General features: G+C 50.5%; 1 protein-coding gene across 1 annotated transcript in view; it reads left to right on the forward strand.

Annotated features, from left to right (window-relative positions):
• LOC142245106 (lanosterol synthase-like) overlaps positions 1-20,960 on the forward strand; it is a 116,387-nt gene that overhangs the window by 14,290 nt on the left and 81,137 nt on the right. The window contains exons 5-10 of the mRNA XM_075317435.1: positions 5,394-5,515; positions 5,590-5,686; positions 14,706-14,841; positions 14,920-15,028; positions 15,560-15,678; positions 15,761-15,858. Of these exons, the coding sequence (XP_075173550.1) occupies positions 5,394-5,515; positions 5,590-5,686; positions 14,706-14,841; positions 14,920-15,028; positions 15,560-15,678; positions 15,761-15,858 (681 nt within the window). The remainder of the gene's footprint in view (positions 1-5,393; positions 5,516-5,589; positions 5,687-14,705; positions 14,842-14,919; positions 15,029-15,559; positions 15,679-15,760; positions 15,859-20,960) is intronic.

Below are 20,960 nucleotides of genomic sequence, written 5' to 3' on the forward strand. Positions count from 1 at the left end.
AGCTCGTTGGATTCGGTCGGCCATATCCGATGCCTACCAATGTTCTCAGGTGCCTCCCCCGCCGGGGTTTAAGGCGCACTCGACCAGAGCTGTCGGTGCCTCTTGGGCCTTCAGGCACCAGGCTACGGCTCAGCAGGTCCGTCAGGCTGCCACTTGGTCTAGTCTGCACACCTTTTCGAAAGAACTACCAAGTGCATGCTCATGCTTCGGCAGATGCGAGCTTGGGCAGACGCGTCCTTCGGGCGGCTGTCGCCCATTTGTGAAGTTAGGTTTTGCCTACTTCTCAGTTTCTGTTTATTTCCCACCCATGGACTGCTTTGAGACGTCCCATGGTCTGGGTCTCCCATAAAGAACGATGAAGAAAAAGAGAATTTTGTTACTTACCGTAAATTCTTTTTCTTATAGTTCCGACATGGGAGACCCAGCACCCTCCCTGTTGCCTGTTGGCGGCTTTCTTGTTCCGTGTGTTTTTCACCGGCTGTTGTTGTAGACAGAGGTTCCGGTTATTCCGGGTTTGACTCTATCTCTATTTATGGGTGGATGTCCTCCTTCAGCTTTTGCACTAAACTGGTTGGATTTGTCATCCGGGGGGTGTATATGCTCGGAGGGAGGAGCTACACTTTTAGTGTAGTACTTTGTGTGTCCTCCGGAGGCAGAAGCTATACACCCATGGTCTGGGTCTCCCATGTCGGAACTATAAGAAAAAGAATTTACGGTAAGTAACAAAATTCTCTTTTTTTAATAGTTTGTATTTTGCACATCCTTAATAAAATTGTGTTGGACAAAGTGTGTTTTTGGACACATAGGTTTTTGGTTTTACTCATGGCAGGCTGGTAATAACAGGTTGCCCGAGGCCGGCTGGTTTCGCCTCCAGGTCCCCTTCGTTATAGTGCCAGTTTGGTGAACTGGTACCTTCTTCCCCTGCACCTGTCTCTGGTAAATGGGTCTTCGTGGTGTAGAGCAACTGGGGGTCCCTGTTCGTTGGTTTGACCACTTCTGTCCGCCTGATGGTAGTGTGAACCCTGTGGGGATGGAGTCTCTGGTCCTGTCTCCGGCTCTCCCTTTGCTACTGAGTCTTCGGATTCGTATGTTTAGCAAGGTCCTTCATGGTCCCCTCGCTGTGCAGGTGTTAACAGGACAGCTTGGAGCTCTTTCCTGTCCTAGGGTCCTGTACCCCATCGATGTGTCATTCCGGGAGTACTCCACCGTACTCCATCGGCAACCACCTCTCTTGGGTACCAGGTCACCATTAACCCGCGTCAGATCGTCACTTCACTTCCACCTTCACACACCACAGTGTACCGACTACAGACTCTCTCTGAGTGCACTGTCTCACTGCAGTTTCCCTTGTGACTACTGTCTTCCTGTCTGCTCTGTCCTCAGTCTGCCCCTCCCACCTGGTCAACTAGTGGACTGGCGTGGCTCCACCTATAGGCGGCCATCCATTGGTCGGACCCTAGCTTAGTATCATTGTATGGGGGATTGTTGGGGAAAACTGGGATTACCTGGGTTTTTGGTGTTACCGGCACTGGATCTCCGGGTCCCTAATGAGGGGGTAGGCGCTGCTTCCTTGTGGGGATGCAGAACGTTGAAGCACCCTTATGGCTTCAGGGGCCTGTGATACTCTTTAGGTCTGCTGATTGTATGCCACGTGACACAGACGCCCCTCCCTGATGCTACCAAGAAGGAGATGGTGCGGTACCTGCGATCTGTGCAGCTGCCTGATGGCAGATGGGTCCTGTGAGTATATGACTGACTTCACATACATAAGAGTGTGTGGACGTGCTGCGCACATTCAAGTCTTTGTACTCAGGATATGGCTGCGTTCACACAAGCGTGTTTTTACAGACAAGAAAAACAGTCTGATTACGCTAATCACGCTTTGAGCAGAGTTTAATTACAGCTTGATCATACTGGGATCCATTTTTCTCATATGTGGAGAGAAAAAAAAAGCGAGTCCATGAAAATCGGACTGCACTCCAATGTCATCCGAGTGCTGACCAATTTTTTTCATGGTCCCATAGACTTGAATGGAGGAGTACCGCCCAATTCTTGGAGGCAAATCGTGCGTGCCACAAGTTTTTTCACTGGACTGCTCAGTCCATGGAAAATATCGGAAATATGCACTGCCTCATTCAATAACATTGGTCCAAGTGCAATCAGATTTATTTTTTTTTGTTGACAAATCACACTCAGATCGAAAATACGGACTTCTGGATGAGCCCTGTGTGTATGATTGCACGTAACATACCCTATAGGTTTATCTTGTTGGAGTATGAGAGCACAAGCTAAAGGTCAGTTGATAAACATGAAATGTATTTTTTCTGTTCACTTTGTAGTTACAATGAATTTATTAACCCCTGAAAGGAAACCTGTCACCAGATTTGTCCCCTATAAGCTGCGGCCACCACCACTGAGCTCTTATTTACAGCATTCCAGAATACTGTATATAAGAGCCTAGGCCACTCTTTAGAATGTAAAAAAGACCTTTATTATAACACCTGCGGGGAGATTGGGTCCAATGGGAGTCACTGGTCTCGGGTCCAGCGCTTCTTCTATCCTGTGCAGTCATCGTCCTTCTTCCTAGCTCCGTGTGGATGTCGCTCGTAGAACGAGAATCGCCTGCCTGGATCCACAGACTCAGACGGGCTATAATGGACAGGCAGAGGGAAGCCACTCACCAAGCAGGACCCCTAGAACCCTGAAACCCTTTAACCCCTATACAGGGATTTGGAATTACACATGGCCCAAGGTGATCACTACCTGTGGAAGGCTGCAGTCCGAGAGAGTAGTAGTCAGGCAGGGTCAAACCAGGAATTGCGGAACAGGGACAGAATCAACAGGCAAGGACGTAATCAGAAACAAGCAGAGCTCAAAACCGGATCGGGCAGCGAGGTACAAAAACAGCAGGCAGGAGGGTAGTCAGGAAACAAGCAGAGATCAGCACACAAAATCACAGGACAGAACAGGAACCAGAATTTTCAGAACTATCTCTGGCAGAGGTCAGCAGACAGGAGGGGCATTAAAAAGGGTGTGGTGTCTTCCCATAGGCTGTAGCTGAATGATGGTACTTCAGCTGAGAGACACCCGCCACCTACAGTCAGCCAGTGGCAATGCAGATCCCCAGGAAACCCAGACCAGTCGATGTGTGGAGCCTGCGCCGCTAGCATCGACTCCTCTCCCATCACCAGCACTATCCACGGCAGGAACACGGCGTCGCCTGGCGATTGGAGTAGAAGTCGATGGAGTGGACTCCGGTGGTGATGCAACAACGCGACTACATCATCCACACAGGCCAACACTGCAGTCCTGCGCAGGCGCCCTTTATCTGCCCTACTGAGGGCATATCACAGTACTGGAATGCGCTGGAGCGAGGAAAGGTTACAGACTGCCCGCGCACGCGCACTACAATACTTTGATCTGCCTTAAGCAGGACAGATCAAAGTGCGCATGTGCAGGACCACAGTGCGAGGGACAAGTTAATATTTTGACTGACATCATTGACTTAACCATATGACTGAAAAGCGAGAGGAAAAAAAAGCCTCAATGTAGTGAAATGGCGGGGGGAAAAAAAGCCATTACTTTTTGGGCTTTTCTTTTTACTGCATTCAGTGTGCAGTATAAACCTACAGCATGGTTCTTCCGAGTTGTAGTTATTGTTGTTTGTTTAGCGGATAAAAAAAAAAAAATCCTAATTTGTTTTAAATATTTATATATTTGCTTTGCGTTGCTATCCTCTAACACCCATAACTTTATTTTTTCATCGGAAAAGCGGTGTGAGGGCTTGTTTTTGTTTTTTGTGGTGAGCCCCAGCATTTATTGGGGTACATACACAATTTTGATTTCTTTTTATTACATTTTTGTCATGACCCAAAAATGGAAATTATGCAGCTATAGGGACCTGCAGATATATCCCGTTGGGTGGTGATATGGGTGTGCATTGGCTACGGAACCGTTTGAATGTCATCAGCGATTGAAAGCGATATCTAAATTGTTAAACAGCCGCGATTGGAGAAACTGCTGGCTGTATAACACAGCCGCCATCTTCCCTCTAAGGAGGAATCTCATACACGTTCATCTATGCTGATGTGCATTCTAGTACTTAAATACTTTTCTGTTGAAAAAAGGTGATGGACACATTGATAAGTAACATAAAGTGCAGACTCTGGGTGTGCACTGCAACAGATCACCCGTGGTGAAGGGTTTTATCTAAATGCTTATCAGCTATATCAATATAACTACCCTGCTAATATTGTGTAGATCCCCTGACTCCTGCTTACCGGGCGACCTTCCTTACACTACTTTTTGTGGGTAGTAAACACTGTATTCAGGGAATACCCCACCTTTTACTCAGTCATATCACATTCACAATTTTGCTCTTATCAAAATTTCTCAGATCCCTACCTCTGGCCATTTTTTCTACTTCCAACACATCAGTGTCATGTCTGTGCCCCGCTTTGGGGAGACCTCTGGCTAGTGAGGGACTAGAAGGTCACAACACCTTATGGTCAGGTCTACAACCTTTATTTGAGTGAATATACCGTACATTCTTTTAGTGCTGGAAGGGTTAAGGATTTTACCATATCTGGCTGTCCTTTGTAGCCTTAATCTCTGGTGCAGCTCTTTTGTGACCACTCCCATTCACTATAAAAATTCACGTCTTACCCTCTAATGCTGGTTATAGATTCTGATTCTATGTTGACCACTTTGGATGGAGCCTGTCTCTGGAAGAAACAGAGGAGCCATGATTATTGCAGCTGTGGTGTTAGCTGCATAGGAGGAGCTTGGAGTGTTTTCATTTTGTGCCTATTTTCTCTCTGTCTATTCGTTGTGTTGTATTATTGCAGTGTTGAGACTAGTGTTCTTGCCGGCCTTCTCACTAGCCAGGGTGAGTTCAGGGCAAGCGAGTGACTAGGCATGTAACGGCGACAAGGGGAAGGACCCGTGTAGGGACATTAGGGAGTGTAGGGTACAAACTCAAGTGACTTGCAGTGTGTGGTTTCTATCCCTGTCACCAGGGCCTTTCGTCTATAGACTCTATACCATTCCCGATGTTACCTTTGTGTTGCACTGCACGCTGTGCATCTGTACACTCTGGTGTGACATTCAGTTTTAAAAGCACACTGTCCATGTGCCAGGTAACATCTACCCCGCTTACCAGGTGCCATGTTATTGAAATATTAAGTGTTATTCACTTTAACTTTAAAAGTGATCTGTGTATTGTCTATGCTTTGCAATATAACAATTGAGAAGGGGTTATTCCAAATAGTAAATAGCCCCTTTAAGGAGTCCTTTAAATGTGAATATGGTCATTAATTTTTTTACCAAATCAGAAAATAAAATTTGTACTGATTCTATCTATGTTCCCCATAATAAATAACTATCTTATATAGGCATATTGAAGATAAGAGCACTGTGTTTGGCACGGCGCTCAGTTACACCTCTTTGCGACTTCTCGGAGTGTCACAGGATGACCCAGATATGACCCGCGCCCGCAACAATCTTCATAGTAAGGGTAAGTTCGTTTGCAGATAAGATGTCAGTATATTTTTGCCATGCTTGATCCGATGTATCCAACTTTCGTTGCAGGAGGTGCCATTGGTATTCCTTCTTGGGGGAAATTTTGGCTATCTGTGCTGAATGTGTACAGTTGGGAGGGAATGAACACTCTATTCCCAGAGATGTGGTGAGTTTCTTTCTGGATTATTCAGACTTGATATGACTTTATTGGTGGCTGTGACTGTGAGATAATTATCTGTACCAATAATGGTAGCATTTACTAAAAATCAATCGTCTGTGGACCCAGTCCCCTGACACCGCGCTTAGAAACATTGGATTTCTACTCTTCAAATGCTCTTTTTACTCCAGATTATCTCTTCTAAAAATGCTAGTTATTGTGGAAGTCAGGAACATCGTATCCTGCATGGATAGTGAGCATCTTTGAAGCCAGCTACGCATACACCCGGCGTCAAAGAAGCTTAATGCTAATGGGTACAAAGCAGTGCGCATGCGCCCACTGGGGTGTGATACCATGCTGAGTCGGCCAACTAGCCAGGGAACTAACGTCCCTGCAACTAGTCACTGACCTTATTAGCATATCATAAACGATCTTAAGAAATACTTTTTCTAAAGATGTGTTTATGTATGCTACTGTGTTTTTCCTAAAATAAGACCTCCCCCAAAAATAAGCACTAGCAGGGATTTTAAGCATTTTCATAGCAAGGCTTAAATATAAGCCCTCCCCCGAAAATAAGCCTAAAGGCTACTTTACACACTGCGATATCGGTCCCGATATCGCTAGTGTGGGTACCCGCCCCCATCTGTTGCGCGACACGGGCAAATCGCTGCCCGTGCCGCACAACATCGCCCAGACCCGTCACACATACTTACCTGCCCGGCGACGTCGCTGTGACCGGCGAACCGCCTCCTTTCTAAGGGGGCAGTCTGTGCGGCGTCACAGCGACGTCACTGAGCGGCCGCCCAATAGCAGCGGAGGGGCGGAGATGAGCGGGACGTAACATCCCGCCCACCTCCTTTCTTCCTCATAGCGGCCGGGAGGCAGGTAAGGAGAGCTTCCTCGTTCCTACGGCGTCACACATAGCGATGTGTGCTGCCGCAGGAGCGACGAACTACATCGTTACTGCTGCAGTAACGATAATCGAGAATGGACCCCGATGTCACCGATGAGCGATTTTGCACGTTTTTGCAACGATGGAAAATCGCTCATCGGTGTCACACGCAGCAACATCGCGGCCGGATGTGCGTCACAAATTCCGTGACCCCAACGACTCCGCATTAGCGATGTCGCAGCGTGTAAAGCCCCCTTTAGTCGCGGTTCAATAATGAAGTGTCAGTGCAGAAAGATACTACAGGACACTTCATTATAGAAAGCGGACACCCTGCAATTATACTGACCAGACGCTGAGCGGCAGAACCTGTAGTGATCGCACCCCCACACACATCACACACACAATCACACACCATACACACAATCTCCCTTCAGATCGCTCACACACACTCACCACATCCAGCGATACCGATCCTGAGAAGCTGTACGGTGGAGCACAAGAACCTGGGACACATGACTTACTCCCATCCCTTAGGCTGGGGTAGAGGCTAGAATGTACGGGCTTCTGACAGGTATAACCTGACGGACGCACTCTGTACCACTGGATGGAGTGTGTGTGTGTGTATGAGTGTTTGGGTTATGAGTATGTGTGTGTGTGTGTGTCCGTCCAGCAGCAGGAGGCAGCGTGCAGCATACTTGCTGGCAGCGGCTGCCGGAGATCACAGGGAAGATTTCTGAATTACTTAGCCATCCAGGGTCTGGTAAGTATGAGTCTCTTGGAAAGTGGGGGGGGTCTGTTTTTTTGGAAACCGTGTTTCTCCAAAAATAAGACCGCCCCCAAAAATAAGCCCTAGTGCTTTTTGGGGGGCAAAAAAAAGTATAAGACAGTGTCTTATTTTTGGAAAACATGGTACTACATGAAGGGACTGTTAGTGAGGGATTCTAGATAAGCACCAGAACTACTAGTGGTTCTGGGGGCACTGGAAATCTGACAGAGCCCTTTAAAGGGAACCACTCAGCAGATTTGTCCCATAAAACCTGCGGCCACCACCAATGAGCTCTTATATACAGAATTCTACAATACTGTATATAAAAGCCCAGACCAATCTGAATAACGTAAAAAACAGCTTTTATTGTACTCACCTGCAGGGTGGTCTGGTCGGATGGGCATTGCTGGCCTTGATCCAGTGTCTCCTGTCTTCTTGCGATCGCCGTCTTCCTTCTTGCTTAGTGTGGATGACGCGTCTGACATCATCCACAAAGAGTCCTCAATTGCGTTTCTGTGCACGCGCACTGCTCTCTGAGGGCAGATCAAAGTATAGTGGGCGCATGCGTGGGCGGTCTTAATATTTCCTTGCGCACAACAATACTTTGCTCTGCCTGCATCAGGGCAGAGAGAATTGCGAAGGAGCACAATGGAGGACTCTTTGTGGATGATGTAGAATGTGTCATCCACACAAAGCAAGAAGGAGGACGGCGATCACAAGAGGAGAGGAGGCATTGGGTCAAGGTCAAAGCACACTACAATACTTTGCTCTCCCCTCAGCATGGTATAGAGAAGTGCGCCTGTGAAGGAACGCAGTGGAGGACTCTGTGTGCATGATTTAGGATGCGTCATCCACATGGAGCAGAGAAGGAGGAAGGTGATGGAGAGAGGATAGCGCTAGACTAAGAGCAGCGACGCCCATCGGACCATACCGCCCCCCAGACGAGTGTAATAAAAGCTGTTTTCTTTATCGTTCCTTTGGGAGACCCAGACCTTGGGTGTTTAGCTTCTGCCTCCGGAGGACACACAAAGTACTACACTTAAAAGTGTAGCTCCTCCCTCTGAGCTTATACACCCCCTGGTGAGCCAGTCCCAGCCAGTTTATCACTTTGTGTTCAGGAGGCATACATCCACACATGCATTCTCATATGATTTTTTCCTTTTTGGAATGAGATTGAAGAAGTGCGGGTCCACGTCTGGACCCACGGCATGTCTCTTCTCACCCCACTGTGTCGGTGGTGTTGTAAGGTTGATTCCAAGGCTGGAGCCTTACATGCCGTGCTCCTTCACCATCCCTCCTGGGCTCTGGCTTGAAGTGGGAGCCAGCGCGGTCTCCATGCCTGGCAGGAGACCGGTCTCCATCCGCAGCCCTTTAGGATCCTGCTGGACCGGAGCACTCATCCCCAGGGACCTGGCCCTGCGTCTCAGCAGCTAAGTACCTGAGACGTTTATCTGTTGGGGGTCCCTGTGCTTTATTGTATGGGGAGAGTGTGCTTACTGTATTTATCTTGGCATTTCCGGCGGGTTCTCTAGCTGTCGCCCGAGAACCGCGCCGATGTTGCCTGCGCGTCGGCCTCGCCGCTCAAATTTAGGCCCCGGCTTTGCCGGAGGCCTAGTTTCTGTTCACTGCCCTCGCATGTCACTCATGCAGAGGGACAGGCTCGGCTCCTCCCGGCGGCCGTCCTGCACAGGGGAGAGACACTCCCCACTGCTGTGCGTGTCTCCTCCCCTGTAGGTCTCTATGGCCCTCCAGATCCCGCTCTCCTACAGGAACGCCCCAAGTCCCGCCCCCTCTCTTCGCTCCGGCGGCCATTTTCTCAGACAGGGTTCACTCTGCGCTGGCCTGCACTCTGCATCCCTGCTGAGGTGCTGTGCATTGGGGGTCCGGGCTTCGGGATCTGGAGGGCACACAACACCGCTGCCAGCGGTCTCGTAAGCCACAACCGGTCTCTGGTTGTGGACCTTTGTATATACTCTCTGGGGTTCATTCTCTTGTAGAAGCTGTCCCCACTCCAGCAGCATGTCTCACACGAGGAGCAAGGCTCCAAAGCTTTATACTGTATGCGCTGCATGTAAGCTCCTGCTGCCTGAACCGAGCATCTATCCACATTGTGATGTCTGCTCTAACTTGGCGGTGCCACAGCCTGGAGTCTCACCCCCAGTGGTCTCTCAGGCTGCTCCTGCACCTGTGGCTGAACCCCCGGCTTCCCCGACTTCTGTCCAGGACTTTGTTGAATATGCATCAGCCTCCTTCACAGGGTGCCTCTACTGCTAAGGGTCCCTTAGGATCTCTATCATCTGACCTCCGTCCACGGGAGCTCACAGAGGATTCATCATCAGGGCCCAGACCCCGTCCTCCTAAGAGGAGACGCAGGGTTTCCTCTCCCTCCTCATCCCGTGGCTCTGATTCAAGAGCTGACTCGCAGGATGAGGAGGATGCCTTTACAGGGGGCTCGGAGGCTAACTCCATGTACCCCATTGATCTTTCCGAGGGTGATTCAGATCTTAGTTACTTGATTGCTTCCATTAATTCTGTACTGGATCTCAATCCGCCAGTATCAGAGGAGCAACCCTCTCTGGCAGAAAAGCACCAGTTTACCTCGCCTAAGAGAGTAAAGAGTGTGTTCTTTAACCACTCCAGTTTTCAGGCCGCTGTGACCAAACCCAGGGCCTGTCCTGACAAACGCTTCCCAAAGCGTGGTTCTGATGACCATTTTCCCTTTCCACCTGAGGTGGTCAAAGAGTGGGCTCATTCCCCAAAGGTAGACCCTCCGGTGTCTAGGCTCTCAGCCCGGACCGTTGTGTCGGTGGCTGATGGCACCTCCCTTAAGGATTCCACTGACCGTCAGATTGACCTTCTGGCCAAATCCGTGTATGAAGCGGCGAGGGCCGCGTTTTCCCCAACTTTTGCAGCAGTGTGGGCTCTCAAAGCCATCTCTGCTTCTCTAGAGGAGATGCATTCCCTCACCAGGGAATCTATGCCCGAGATGGTTGCCTTAACTTCTCAAGCTTCAGCTTTTTCATCTTATGCCATGTCTGCCATGCTGGAGGCTTCTCACCGCACTGCGGTGGCTTCGGCTAATTCCCTCGTTATCCGCAGGATCTTGTGGCTTCGAGAGTGGAAGGCAGATGCTTCTTCTAAGAAGTACCTTGCTGGGCTCCCTTTTGCTGGGTCCCGGCTGTTCGGAGAACAGCTGGATGAAATTATTAAAGAAGCTACTGGCGGGAAGAGTACTTCCATGCCACAAACCAAAACCAGGAAACCTGCCCAGGGTAGGAATCAGTCGAGGTTTCGCTCCTTTCGTTCCTCCAACTGGTCGTCCTCTAAGCCCTCCGCCTTGTCCGCTAACTCAGCTAAGGACCAGAAATCCAACTGGCGCCCAAAAGCGCGTCCACAGAAGACCGCAGGAGGTGCTGCCACTAAGGCAGCCTCCCCGTGACTCTCTGCCCGCTCCGGCAACGTCCTTAGTCGGTGGCAGGCTGTCCCACTTTGGCGACGCTTGGTTTCAACACGTCTCCGATCAGTGGGTGAGAGATATCATCTCCCACGGCTACAGGATAGAATTCTCTTCCAGCCCGCCAAACAGATTTTTTCTCTCAACTCCCCCCTGCTCCAAGGCCGCCGCCTTCTCACAGGCCATGGCAGCCTTGCAGGCCAGCGGAGTAATTGTACCAGTTCCCGCCCGGGAACGGTTCAGAGGTTTCTACTCAAATCTCTTCCTAGTTCCCAAAAAGGACGGTACCTTCCGGCCCATCCTGGATCTCAAGCTTCTCAACAAGCATGTTCAGGTGCGGCACTTTCGCATGGAGTTTCTGCGATCAGTCATTGCCTCAATGACCCAAGGGGATTTCCTGGCGTCCATCGACATCAGAGATGCCTATCTGCATGTGCCAATTGCGGTTTCACACCAGCGTTGGCTACGTTTTGCAATAGGAGAAGATCATTTCCAATTCGTGGCTCTCCCCTTCGGGTTAGCCACGGCCCCTCGGGTATTCACCAAGGTCATGGCAGCAGTGATTACGGTTCTGCACCTCCAGGGGTTGGCAGTGATTCCTTACCTGGACGACCTTCTAGTCAAGGCTTCACCCAGCGCAGACTGTCAGCGGAGTGTCTCGCTCACTCTCGCCACTCTAGCCCAATTCGGGTGGCTTGTCAATCTTCCCAAGTCCACTCTGACTCCGACCCAGAGTCTCACGTACCTAGGGATGTAGTTCGAGACTTTGTCGGCTCTAGTGAAGTTGCCCTTAAACAAACAGCTGTCACTCCAGCTGGCGGTGCGCTCTCTTCTGAGGCCCCGCCGTTATACTCTCAGGCGTCTGATGCAGGTGCTGGGTCAAATGGTGGCGTCCATGGAGGCTGTTCCCTTTGCCCAGTTCCATCTGCGCCCCCTGCAGCTGGACATTCTCCGCTGTTGGGACAAGCGGCCTTCCTCCTTACACAAGTTAGTGGCTCTGTCGCCACGGACCAGGAGCTCCCTTCAGTGGTGGCTTCGGCCCCTCTCCCTGTCCCAAGGGCGCTCCTTCCTGGCCCCGTCCTGGGTGATTCTCACCACGGATGCCAGTCTATCCGGCTGGGGAGCGGTATGTCTCCACCACAGAGCGCAGGGCACTTGGACTCCGTCCGAGTCAGCCCTTTCAATCAATGTGCTGGAAACCAGAGCCGTGCTTCTAGCTCTCCTAGCTTTTCACCACCTGTTGGCGGGCAGGCACATTCGAGTCCAGTCAGACAACGCGACAGCGGTTGCCTACATCAATCACCAAGTCGTGACACGCAGCCGCCTGGCAATGATGGAGGTACAACGCATCCTCCAATGGGCGGAGGACTCCAAGTCCACCATATCCGCAGTCCACATCCCAGGCGTGGAAAACTGGGAGGCAGATTATCTCAGCCGTCAAAGCGTAGACGGTGGCGAGTGGTCCCTGCACCCGGCAGTGTTTCAGTCAATCTTCCGCAAATGGGGCACTCCGGACGTGGACCTAATGGCATCCTGCCACAACAACAAAGTTCCTGTTTACGTGGCTCGCTACCACGATCCTCAGGCCTTCGCCGCGGACGCTCTGGTTCAAGACTGGTCCCAGTTTCGTCTGTCTTACGTGTTTCCCCCTCTAGCTCTCTTGCCCAGAGTCCTGCGCAAGATCAGAATGGAGGGCCGTCGAGTCATTCTCATTGCACCGGACTGGCCCAGGCGAGCTTGGTATCCGGACCTGCTCCACCTGTCCGCAGAGATGCCGTGGCATCTCCCGGACCGTCCAGACCTACTCTCACAAGGTCCGTTTTTCCGCCCGAATTCTGCGGCTCTCAAATTGACGGCGTGGCTCTTGAGTCCTAGATTTTGACGGTTTCTGGTATTCCTCCTGAAGTCATCTCCACTATGACTTGGGCCCGTAAGGCTTCCTCCGCTAAGATCTATCACAGGACTTGGAAAATTTTCCTGTCCTGGTGTCGCTCTACCGGCCATCCTCCTTGGCCATTCTCCTTGCCGACCCTTCTGTCTTTTCTACAGTCCGGTCTGCAGCTAGGACTGTCCCTCAACTCTCTCAAGAGACAAGTCTCAGCTCTGTCAGTTCTGTTCCAGCGGCGTCTCGCTCGGCTGGCTCAGGTCCGCACCTTCATGCAAGGCGCGTCTCACATCATTCCGCCGTATCGGCGGCCCTTGGATCCCTGGGACCTTAACTTGGTCCTCACGGTATTGCAGAAACCCCCTTTTGAGCCTCTTAGGGAGGTTTCTTTGTATCGTCTTTCTCAGAAAGTGGCCTTTCTGGTTGCCATAACTTCTCTCAGGAGAGTCTCTGATTTGGCTGCGCTCTCTTCGCAGTCACCTTTTTTAGTCTTTCATCAAGACAAGGTGGTTCTCCGTCCGACTCCGGACTTTCTTCCTAAGGTGGTCTCTCCTTTCCACCTTAACCAGGACATTACCCTACCTTCCTTCTGTCCGGCTCCTGTTCATCGCTTTGAGAAAGCGCTGCATACTCTAGATCTGGTGCGTGCTCTCCGGATCTATGTGTCTCGCACCGCTGCGCTTAGGCGGTGCACCTCTCTTTGTGCTAACCACAGGTCGGTGCAAGGGCCTCCCTGCTTCTAAGCCGACCTTAGCCCGTTGGATTAGATCGACCATTTCGGACGCCTACCAGAGTACTCAGGTGCCTCCCCCGCCGGGGTCAAGGCACACTCGACCAGAGCTGTCGGTGCCTCTTGGGCTTTTAGGCACCAGGCTACGGCACTCTCCCTGTTGCCTGTTGGCAATTTCTTGTTCCGCGTGTTATCACCGGCTGTTGTCGTGGACAGAGTCTCCGGTTGTTCCGGCTCTTGCTCTGTTCTACTTGTGGGTGGCTATTCTCCTTCAGCTTTTGCACTAAACTGGCTGGGACTGGCTCACCAGGGGGTGTATAAGCTCAGAGGGAGGAGCTACACTTTTAAGTGTAGTACTTTGTATGTCCTCTGGAGGCAGAAGCTAAACACCCATGGTCTGGGTCTCCCAATACGGAACTATAAGAAAAAGAATTTACGGTAAGTAAACAAAATTCTCTTTTTTTTACCTTATGCAGTGCGGCCTGGGGTCTTATATATAGTATTCTGGAATGCTGTATGTAAGGGCTCACTGTTCGTTGCTGAAGTTTATAGGGGACAAATCTAGTGACAGGTTCCCTTTAATCAGCACCGCTCTGCGTTACATATAGTCTCCGCATGTCTTCAGGTATTTTTCTAATAATCTTGCAGGGAAAGTAATGTGAATTATCCTTTCCCACTCTTGTCTAAAGCGGGCTTTACACGCTACGATATTTCTAGCAATTGCTATCAATATCGTACGCAAAAGCACCCGCCCCCATCACACATGCGATATCGCGTGATCGCTGCAGCAGCGAACATTATCGCTACGGCATCGTCACACGCACTTACCTGGTCGGCGGCGGCGCTATGACTGCCGAACAATCCCTCCTTCAAGGGGAAGGTGCGTTCGGCGTCACAGCGACGTCACCGCGACGTCACTAAGCGGCCGGCCAATCAAAGCGGAGGGGCGGAGATGAGCGGGACGAACATCCCGCCCACCTCCTTCCTTCCTCATTGCTGGTGGACTCAGGTAAGGAGACGTTCCTCGCTCCTGCGGTGTCACACATAGCGATGTGTGCTGCCGCAGGAACGAGGAACAACATCTACTAACAACCATTAACAATTTTTGGTTTTAGGATGACCCCTCCATGGAGAACGATTTTCACCACTTTGGAGGACGTTTAAGGTCGCTGGTAAGTGTCACACGCTGCGATACTGTTAATGACGCTGGATGTGCGGCACTAACGACGTGACCCTAACGATAAAACATTAACGATATCATAGCGTGTAAAGCCCCCTTAACATCTAGTGTTGTCTTGTAGGCTTCTTCCCCAGTGGTTCCCTGCTCACCCCAGCACCCTATGGTGTCACTGCCGTCAGGTTTACTTACCCATGAGTTACTGCTATGCTACACGTCTGAGTGCCATTGAGGATAACTTGATCCGCAGCTTGAGACAAGTAAGGGGCAGAACACGTATTTTATCACTTGTATTTTATCAAGTGGGACATGTATTTACACATTTGCTTCTCATGCAGGAGCTGTACGTGCAGGAATATAGCAGTATAAATTGGCCGGCGCAGAGGAACTGTGTTGCTGCTTGTGACCTGTATACACCGCACAGTATCTTACTGGACTTTGCCTATGGTAGGAGGCATTGATTATCGTCAGTGCAGCATTTGTACCTATGCAGATTTTATGCAGATTTTATGCAGATTTTTATGTGTGTTGTTTCTCTTAGAATTCAAAATTTAAATAAATTAAATTTAATGAGATTTTCACTTTTTATGATTTTAAAGGGAATCTGTCAGCAGGTTTTTGCTCCCCCATCTGAGAGCAGCATAATGTAAAGACAAAGACCCTGATTCCAGCGATGTGTCACTTACTGAGCTGCTTGCTGTCATTTTGATAATGCTGCAGATCTAGCAGTTATACAGAGTTCAGGAATATGCTGGACTACCTGCAGCATGCCAAGTAGTCCTGTAATGATAACCTACTGATGATTAATCAGTGATTTAATCAAAACTACACTGAGCAGCTCAGTAATTGACACATCGCTGGAATCAGGATCTCTGCCCCTACATTAGATTAGGTGGCAAAAACCTGGTGACAGATTCCCTTTAACTTTTCAGTTGAAGTATTTTATTCCCATAAGTCATTTTGTACTTTTCTTCTCAGTCTTGTTGAATGCATACGAGGCGTACCACATTCCTGCTCTTCGCCGGCGTGCCGTGCATGAATTATATGACCATGTAACAGCAGATGACCGCTTTACCAAGTGTATGAGCATTGGTCCAGTAAGTCTCCTGAAAACATGAGTTATTTATTTTTTTTTTAAAGAAAAATTCTAATTTTGAAATAAATCTTCTTGTGTAACAGGTCTCTAAAGTGATTAATATGCTGGTCCGTTGGCATGTAGATGGACCAGAATCTCCATCATTCCGGGAACATGTAGATCGCATCCCTGATTACCTTTGGTAAGTAGTGATCACATCCTGTGCAGAAATACAGTTCGTAGGATTAGTTTTCTTATCTGATTTGTTGCAACTTAAGTTTTAAAATGTACCACTAATGAGCCACTTAAAAAATCTGATGATATTCGTCCAAAGGTGTTAATTAAAGTTTATGTTCTAAAAAGAAAGTGGGCGATCAATGCTGTTTATTGGCTTCATTCCCTTACTATATGCCCATTCTATTCTTTCCAATATCGGGCATAGTAGAAGGAGCTCTGTACTTTCTCCCTGCAAAAGAATGCTCCAAGAATTGATAAAGATGAGAGATAGGTAGATTATAAATACTTGCCCAATATAATGAAGTAGAATATATTTACCCAAACATGGGATTACAAGCTTTTTCTATGTCTTAAGAAGAAGCCTGCGAGATAATAGAATCCTGTGATTACAGCAGCCTCTGCATTACGTCAGAAGGCAGGAAGGAGAAGTGTAATGTAAGGCTATGTGCCCACGGGGACAGTGTACTGCGGATATATCCGCAGGAGCTCCCAGAAATCCGCAGCACAACTTTTGTCTGTTTACATACTGTGGATGTACAGCGGAATGTCCTGCAGATATGCTGCGGTCATTCTGCATTGAGGATACAGTACTATGGCTTTGGCACTGCATCCTCAATGCAGAACAAGTGCTGAGTGATCGGGGAGTTTATATTTACCTCCATCACGCAGCACTTCACTTTCCAGCATCTGTCAGCGTCTGCACTGTGCAGGAGAAGGTGGGCGGGCCTGAACTAGCTCTGGCTGTCACATGACCGGAGATCGTGCAGGCCCCGCCCACCTCCTCCTTTCTGTTCCTAGCTCCACCGCGCTCCTGTGCACCGGAAGAAAGTGACGGGCGTCTGCTATCAACGCAGGTAAGTATGGGACCAAGGCAGATTTCCGCAGGAATAATTGACATGCAGTTATGTGCAGCTGCAGGACATCCGCAGTATATTCCGCAACTGCACATTCCGCAACGTTGACACAGACACTCCCCATGTCCCATAGGATAACATGGGGAGTGTCTGTACATGCTGAAACCTGCGGATTTATTTGGAAAATCCAGATAAATCCGCAGGTTTTCCGCGGCAAAATCCGCAGAAGCAAGCGGGACATGGGGAGTGTTTGTGTCCACGCTGCGGTATGTGCGGTTGCGGGATTTGCTGCGGATGTCCCGCAGCCGCACATAACTGCATGTCAATTATTCCTGTGGATTTACCTGCGGAAATCCTGGCGCTCCACTATGGAGATAGAGGCTTACCTGCCTTGGTCCCATACTTACCTGCCTTGATAGCAGACACCCGAGTCAGGACGGCAGTGGAGCTAGGAGCAGGAAGGAGGAGGTGGGCGGGGCCTGCACGAGCTCCGGTCATGTGACAGCCAGAGCTAGTTCAGGCCCGCCCACCTTCTCCTGCACAGTGCAGACGCTGACAGTGTGACACGGCCGGAGAGAAGTGCTGTGTGATGGAGGCAAGTATGAACGCCCCGATCACTCAGCACTTGTTCTGCATAGAGGATGCAGTGCTGAAGCCATGGTACTGTATCCTCAATGCAAAATGCCCGCACCATATCCGCAGGACATTGCACAGCATGGAAACAGACAAAAGTTGTGGTGCGGTTTTCTGAGAGCTCCTGCGGATATAACTGCAGGACACTTTCCCCGTGGGCACATAGCCTTAGGCTGCAGTTGTATTGTAACTTTACAATCACATACTTTACTAAGATGTGAATTGGGAAGAAGGGAAAGTGCAACATCCAATGCTCCATGCACACGCTGCAGTTTTTGACGTGTTTTTTGGTGCAGTTTGTGGTGACCTTTTAGTCACCACAAGCTGCATACTTTTCCTTCCCCACTAAAGTTTATGAGATTTCAGATTTGCTGTGCGTACATTGCTTTTTATTTTTTGGCTACAGTTTTGTGGTGACCACAAAACTGCAGCATGTCAGTTCTTTTTGCGTTTTTACCTGTGTTTTTCACCCATTGGTGCTAAAACACGCATGGTCAAAAATGCACCAAAGCGCATGCTTTTTTTTGGCCACAAGGTGCATTTTCTTTGTCGCTCCATTGGGAGACCCAGACAATTGGGTGTATAGCTATGCCTCCGGAGGCCACACAAAGTATTACACTAAAAGTGTAAAGCCCCTCCCCTTCTGCCTATACACCCCCCGTGCTCACGGGCTCCTCAGTTTTTATGCTTTGTGCGAAGGAGGCAGACATCCACGCATAGCTCCACAGCTTGGTCGGCAGCAGCTGCTGACCAGGTCGGATGGCAGAAAAGAGGGCCCATAACAGGGCCCCCAGCATGCTCCCTTCTCACCCCACTTTGTCGGCGGTGTTGTTAAGGTTGAGGTACCCATTGCGGGTACACAGGCAGGAGCCACATGCTGTTTTCCTTCCCCATCCCTTAGGGCTCTGGGTGAAGTGGGATCCAGGATCGGTCTCTAGGCACTGGGACCGTGCTCCCTCCGCAGCCCCTGGGAATCTGCAGGATAGGAGCTGAGTATCGTCAGGGACAAGGCCCTGCTACTATGAGGTACTCTGTGTCCCCGTGGGGACCGCGCATGGAGCGCTGGTGCCAGACACATAACAGCACTGCTGGGTGTGTTAGTGCGCCGGACATGGAGCGCTTGTGCCAGACACTTTCCAGCACGGCTGGGTGTGTTAGTGCGCCGGACATGCAGCGCCTGGGCCAGACACTTTCCAGCACTGCTGGGTGTGTTAGTGCGCCGGACATGGAGCGCTTGTGCCAGACACTTTCCAGCACGGCTGGGTGTGTTAGTGCGCCGGACATGGAGCGCTTGTGCCAGACACTTTCCAGCACTGCTGGGTGTGTTTGTGCACCGGGGGACTACCGCGCGGCCGCGCCTATTGCCGGCCGCGCTTATAACTTTAGTCCCCGGCTTCTGCGGCCTAGTGTCGTTTATTCCCGCCCACAGGCCTGCCAGTCAGGGAAGGGGCGGGACGCTGCACGGATCGTCAGCGGAGGGCTGGAGCATACATTAGTATCCTCCTCCCTCCTCACTCAGTACAGTGGGGCACTGGATTCCCGCACTTTTCTTGGGCACGCCCACGATCTCCTTCTCCCCACAGAACGCCGGCAGCCATTCCTGTCAGCGATTCAGATGCTGGAGAGGAGAGACAACACAGGGAGACCCAGGCAGGGAATCCGGTGACCACACAACTGCTTTGAGCGGTCGGTAAGCAGCACCTATGGTGCTGGCCCCACTGAGTACCGAAGTGTATATATATATATAGGCTTATAGGCTATACATTGCACTGTACGGTCGCTCTGTTGATTTTTGGCTATATACCCTCCTGGTTGTTCTCAGAGGAGACAACATGTCATCTGCAAAAAGCAAGGGTGCCAAAGCACAGGCGTACTTTGCAACTTGTACCTCATGTACAGCTGTACTACCGGCAGGTTCCACTGACCCTCATTGTGTGCAATGCTCGGCCCCTGTGGCACTTACTCAGCCGGAGCCTCTGCGACTGGTGGCCCAGGTGGATCCACCTGCTACCACTGTCCAGGTGACAGGGACGGAGTTTGCAGCCTTTGCTGACAAACTGTCTGAGACTATGGATAAATGGTCTGCTAAAATACTGGAAGCATTGCAGTCCAGACCGGTGATTCAGGCCCCGGGCTCTATCCAATCCTTGACCCCTGGTCCCCCTCAATTGGAACAGCAAAGTGCCCCTGGGGTATCCCATAGGTCCCAGGGTGAGGTCTCTGACACGGACCGCAGTCCCAGGCCGACCAAGCGGGGTCGCTGGGAAATTCCCTCCACCTCATCACACTGTTCAGGGTCCCAGCAGGGGGACTCTCTGGAGGATGAAGCGGAGGTATCAGATCAGGATTCTGATCCTGAAGCCGCTCTCAACCTAGATACGCCTGAAGGTGACGCACTAGTGAATGACCTTATAGCGACCATCAATCAGGTGTTGGATATTTCTCCCCCAGCTCCTACAATTGAGGAGTCTGCTTCTCAGGAGAAATTCCGTTTCAGGTTTCCAAAGCGTACATTAAATATGTTTCTGGATCACTCTGACTTCAGAGAGGCAATCCAGAAAAACCGAGACTGTCCAGACAAGCGTTTTTCCAAGCGTCTTAAGGACACACGTTATCCCTTCCCCCCCGAGGTTGTCAAGGGCTGGACTCAGTGTCCTAAGGTGGATCCTCCAATCTCCAGACTGGCGGCTAGATCCATAGTTGCAGTGGAAGATGGGGCTTCACTCAAAGATGCCACTGACAGACAGATGGAACTATGGTTGAAATCCATCTATGAAGCTATAGGCGCGTCTTTTGCCCCAGCATTCGCTGCCGTATGGGCACTCCAAGCTATCTCAGCTTGTCAGGCGCAGATTAATGCAGTAACACGTACATCTGCCCCGCAAGTGGTGTCCTTAACCAATCAGGCGTCGGCGTTTGCGTCCTACGCCATTAATGCTATCCTGGACTCTGCGAGCCGTACGGCGGTGGCATCCGCCAACTCGGTGGTACTCCGCAGGGCCATGTGGCTACGTGAATGGAAGGCAGACTCTGCTTCCAAAAAGTTCTTAACCGGTTTGCCATTGGCTGGCGACCGCTTGTTTGGTGAGCGATTGGATGAAATCATTAAACAATCCAAGGGAAAGGATTCATCCTTACCCCAGTCCAAACCAAACAGACCTCAACCACGGAAGGTACAATCGAGGTTTCGGTCCTTTCGGACCGCGGGCAGATCTCAATTTTCCTCGTCCAAAAGGCCTCAGAAAGATCAGAGGAACTCCGATGCATGGCGGTCTAAGTCACGTCCTAAGAAGACCGCCGGAGGAACCGCTCCCAAAGCGGCCTCCTCATGACTTTCGGCCCCCTCAAACCGCATCCTCGGTCGGTGGCAGGCTCTCCCGCTTTTGCGACGCCTGGCTGCCACAAGTAAAAGACCGATGGGTGAGAGACATTCTATCTCACGGTTACAGGATAGAGTTCAACTCTCGTCCTCCGACTCGTTTCTTCAGAACATCTCCACCCCCCGACAGAGCCGAGGCTCTTATGCAGGCGGTGGGCACCCTGAAGGAGGAAGGAGTGGTGATCCCGGTTCCTCTTCAGC

Source organism: Anomaloglossus baeobatrachus, chromosome 7 (assembly GCF_048569485.1).
Source record: "Anomaloglossus baeobatrachus isolate aAnoBae1 chromosome 7, aAnoBae1.hap1, whole genome shotgun sequence".
NCBI classification, from domain to species: domain Eukaryota; kingdom Metazoa; phylum Chordata; class Amphibia; order Anura; family Aromobatidae; genus Anomaloglossus; species Anomaloglossus baeobatrachus.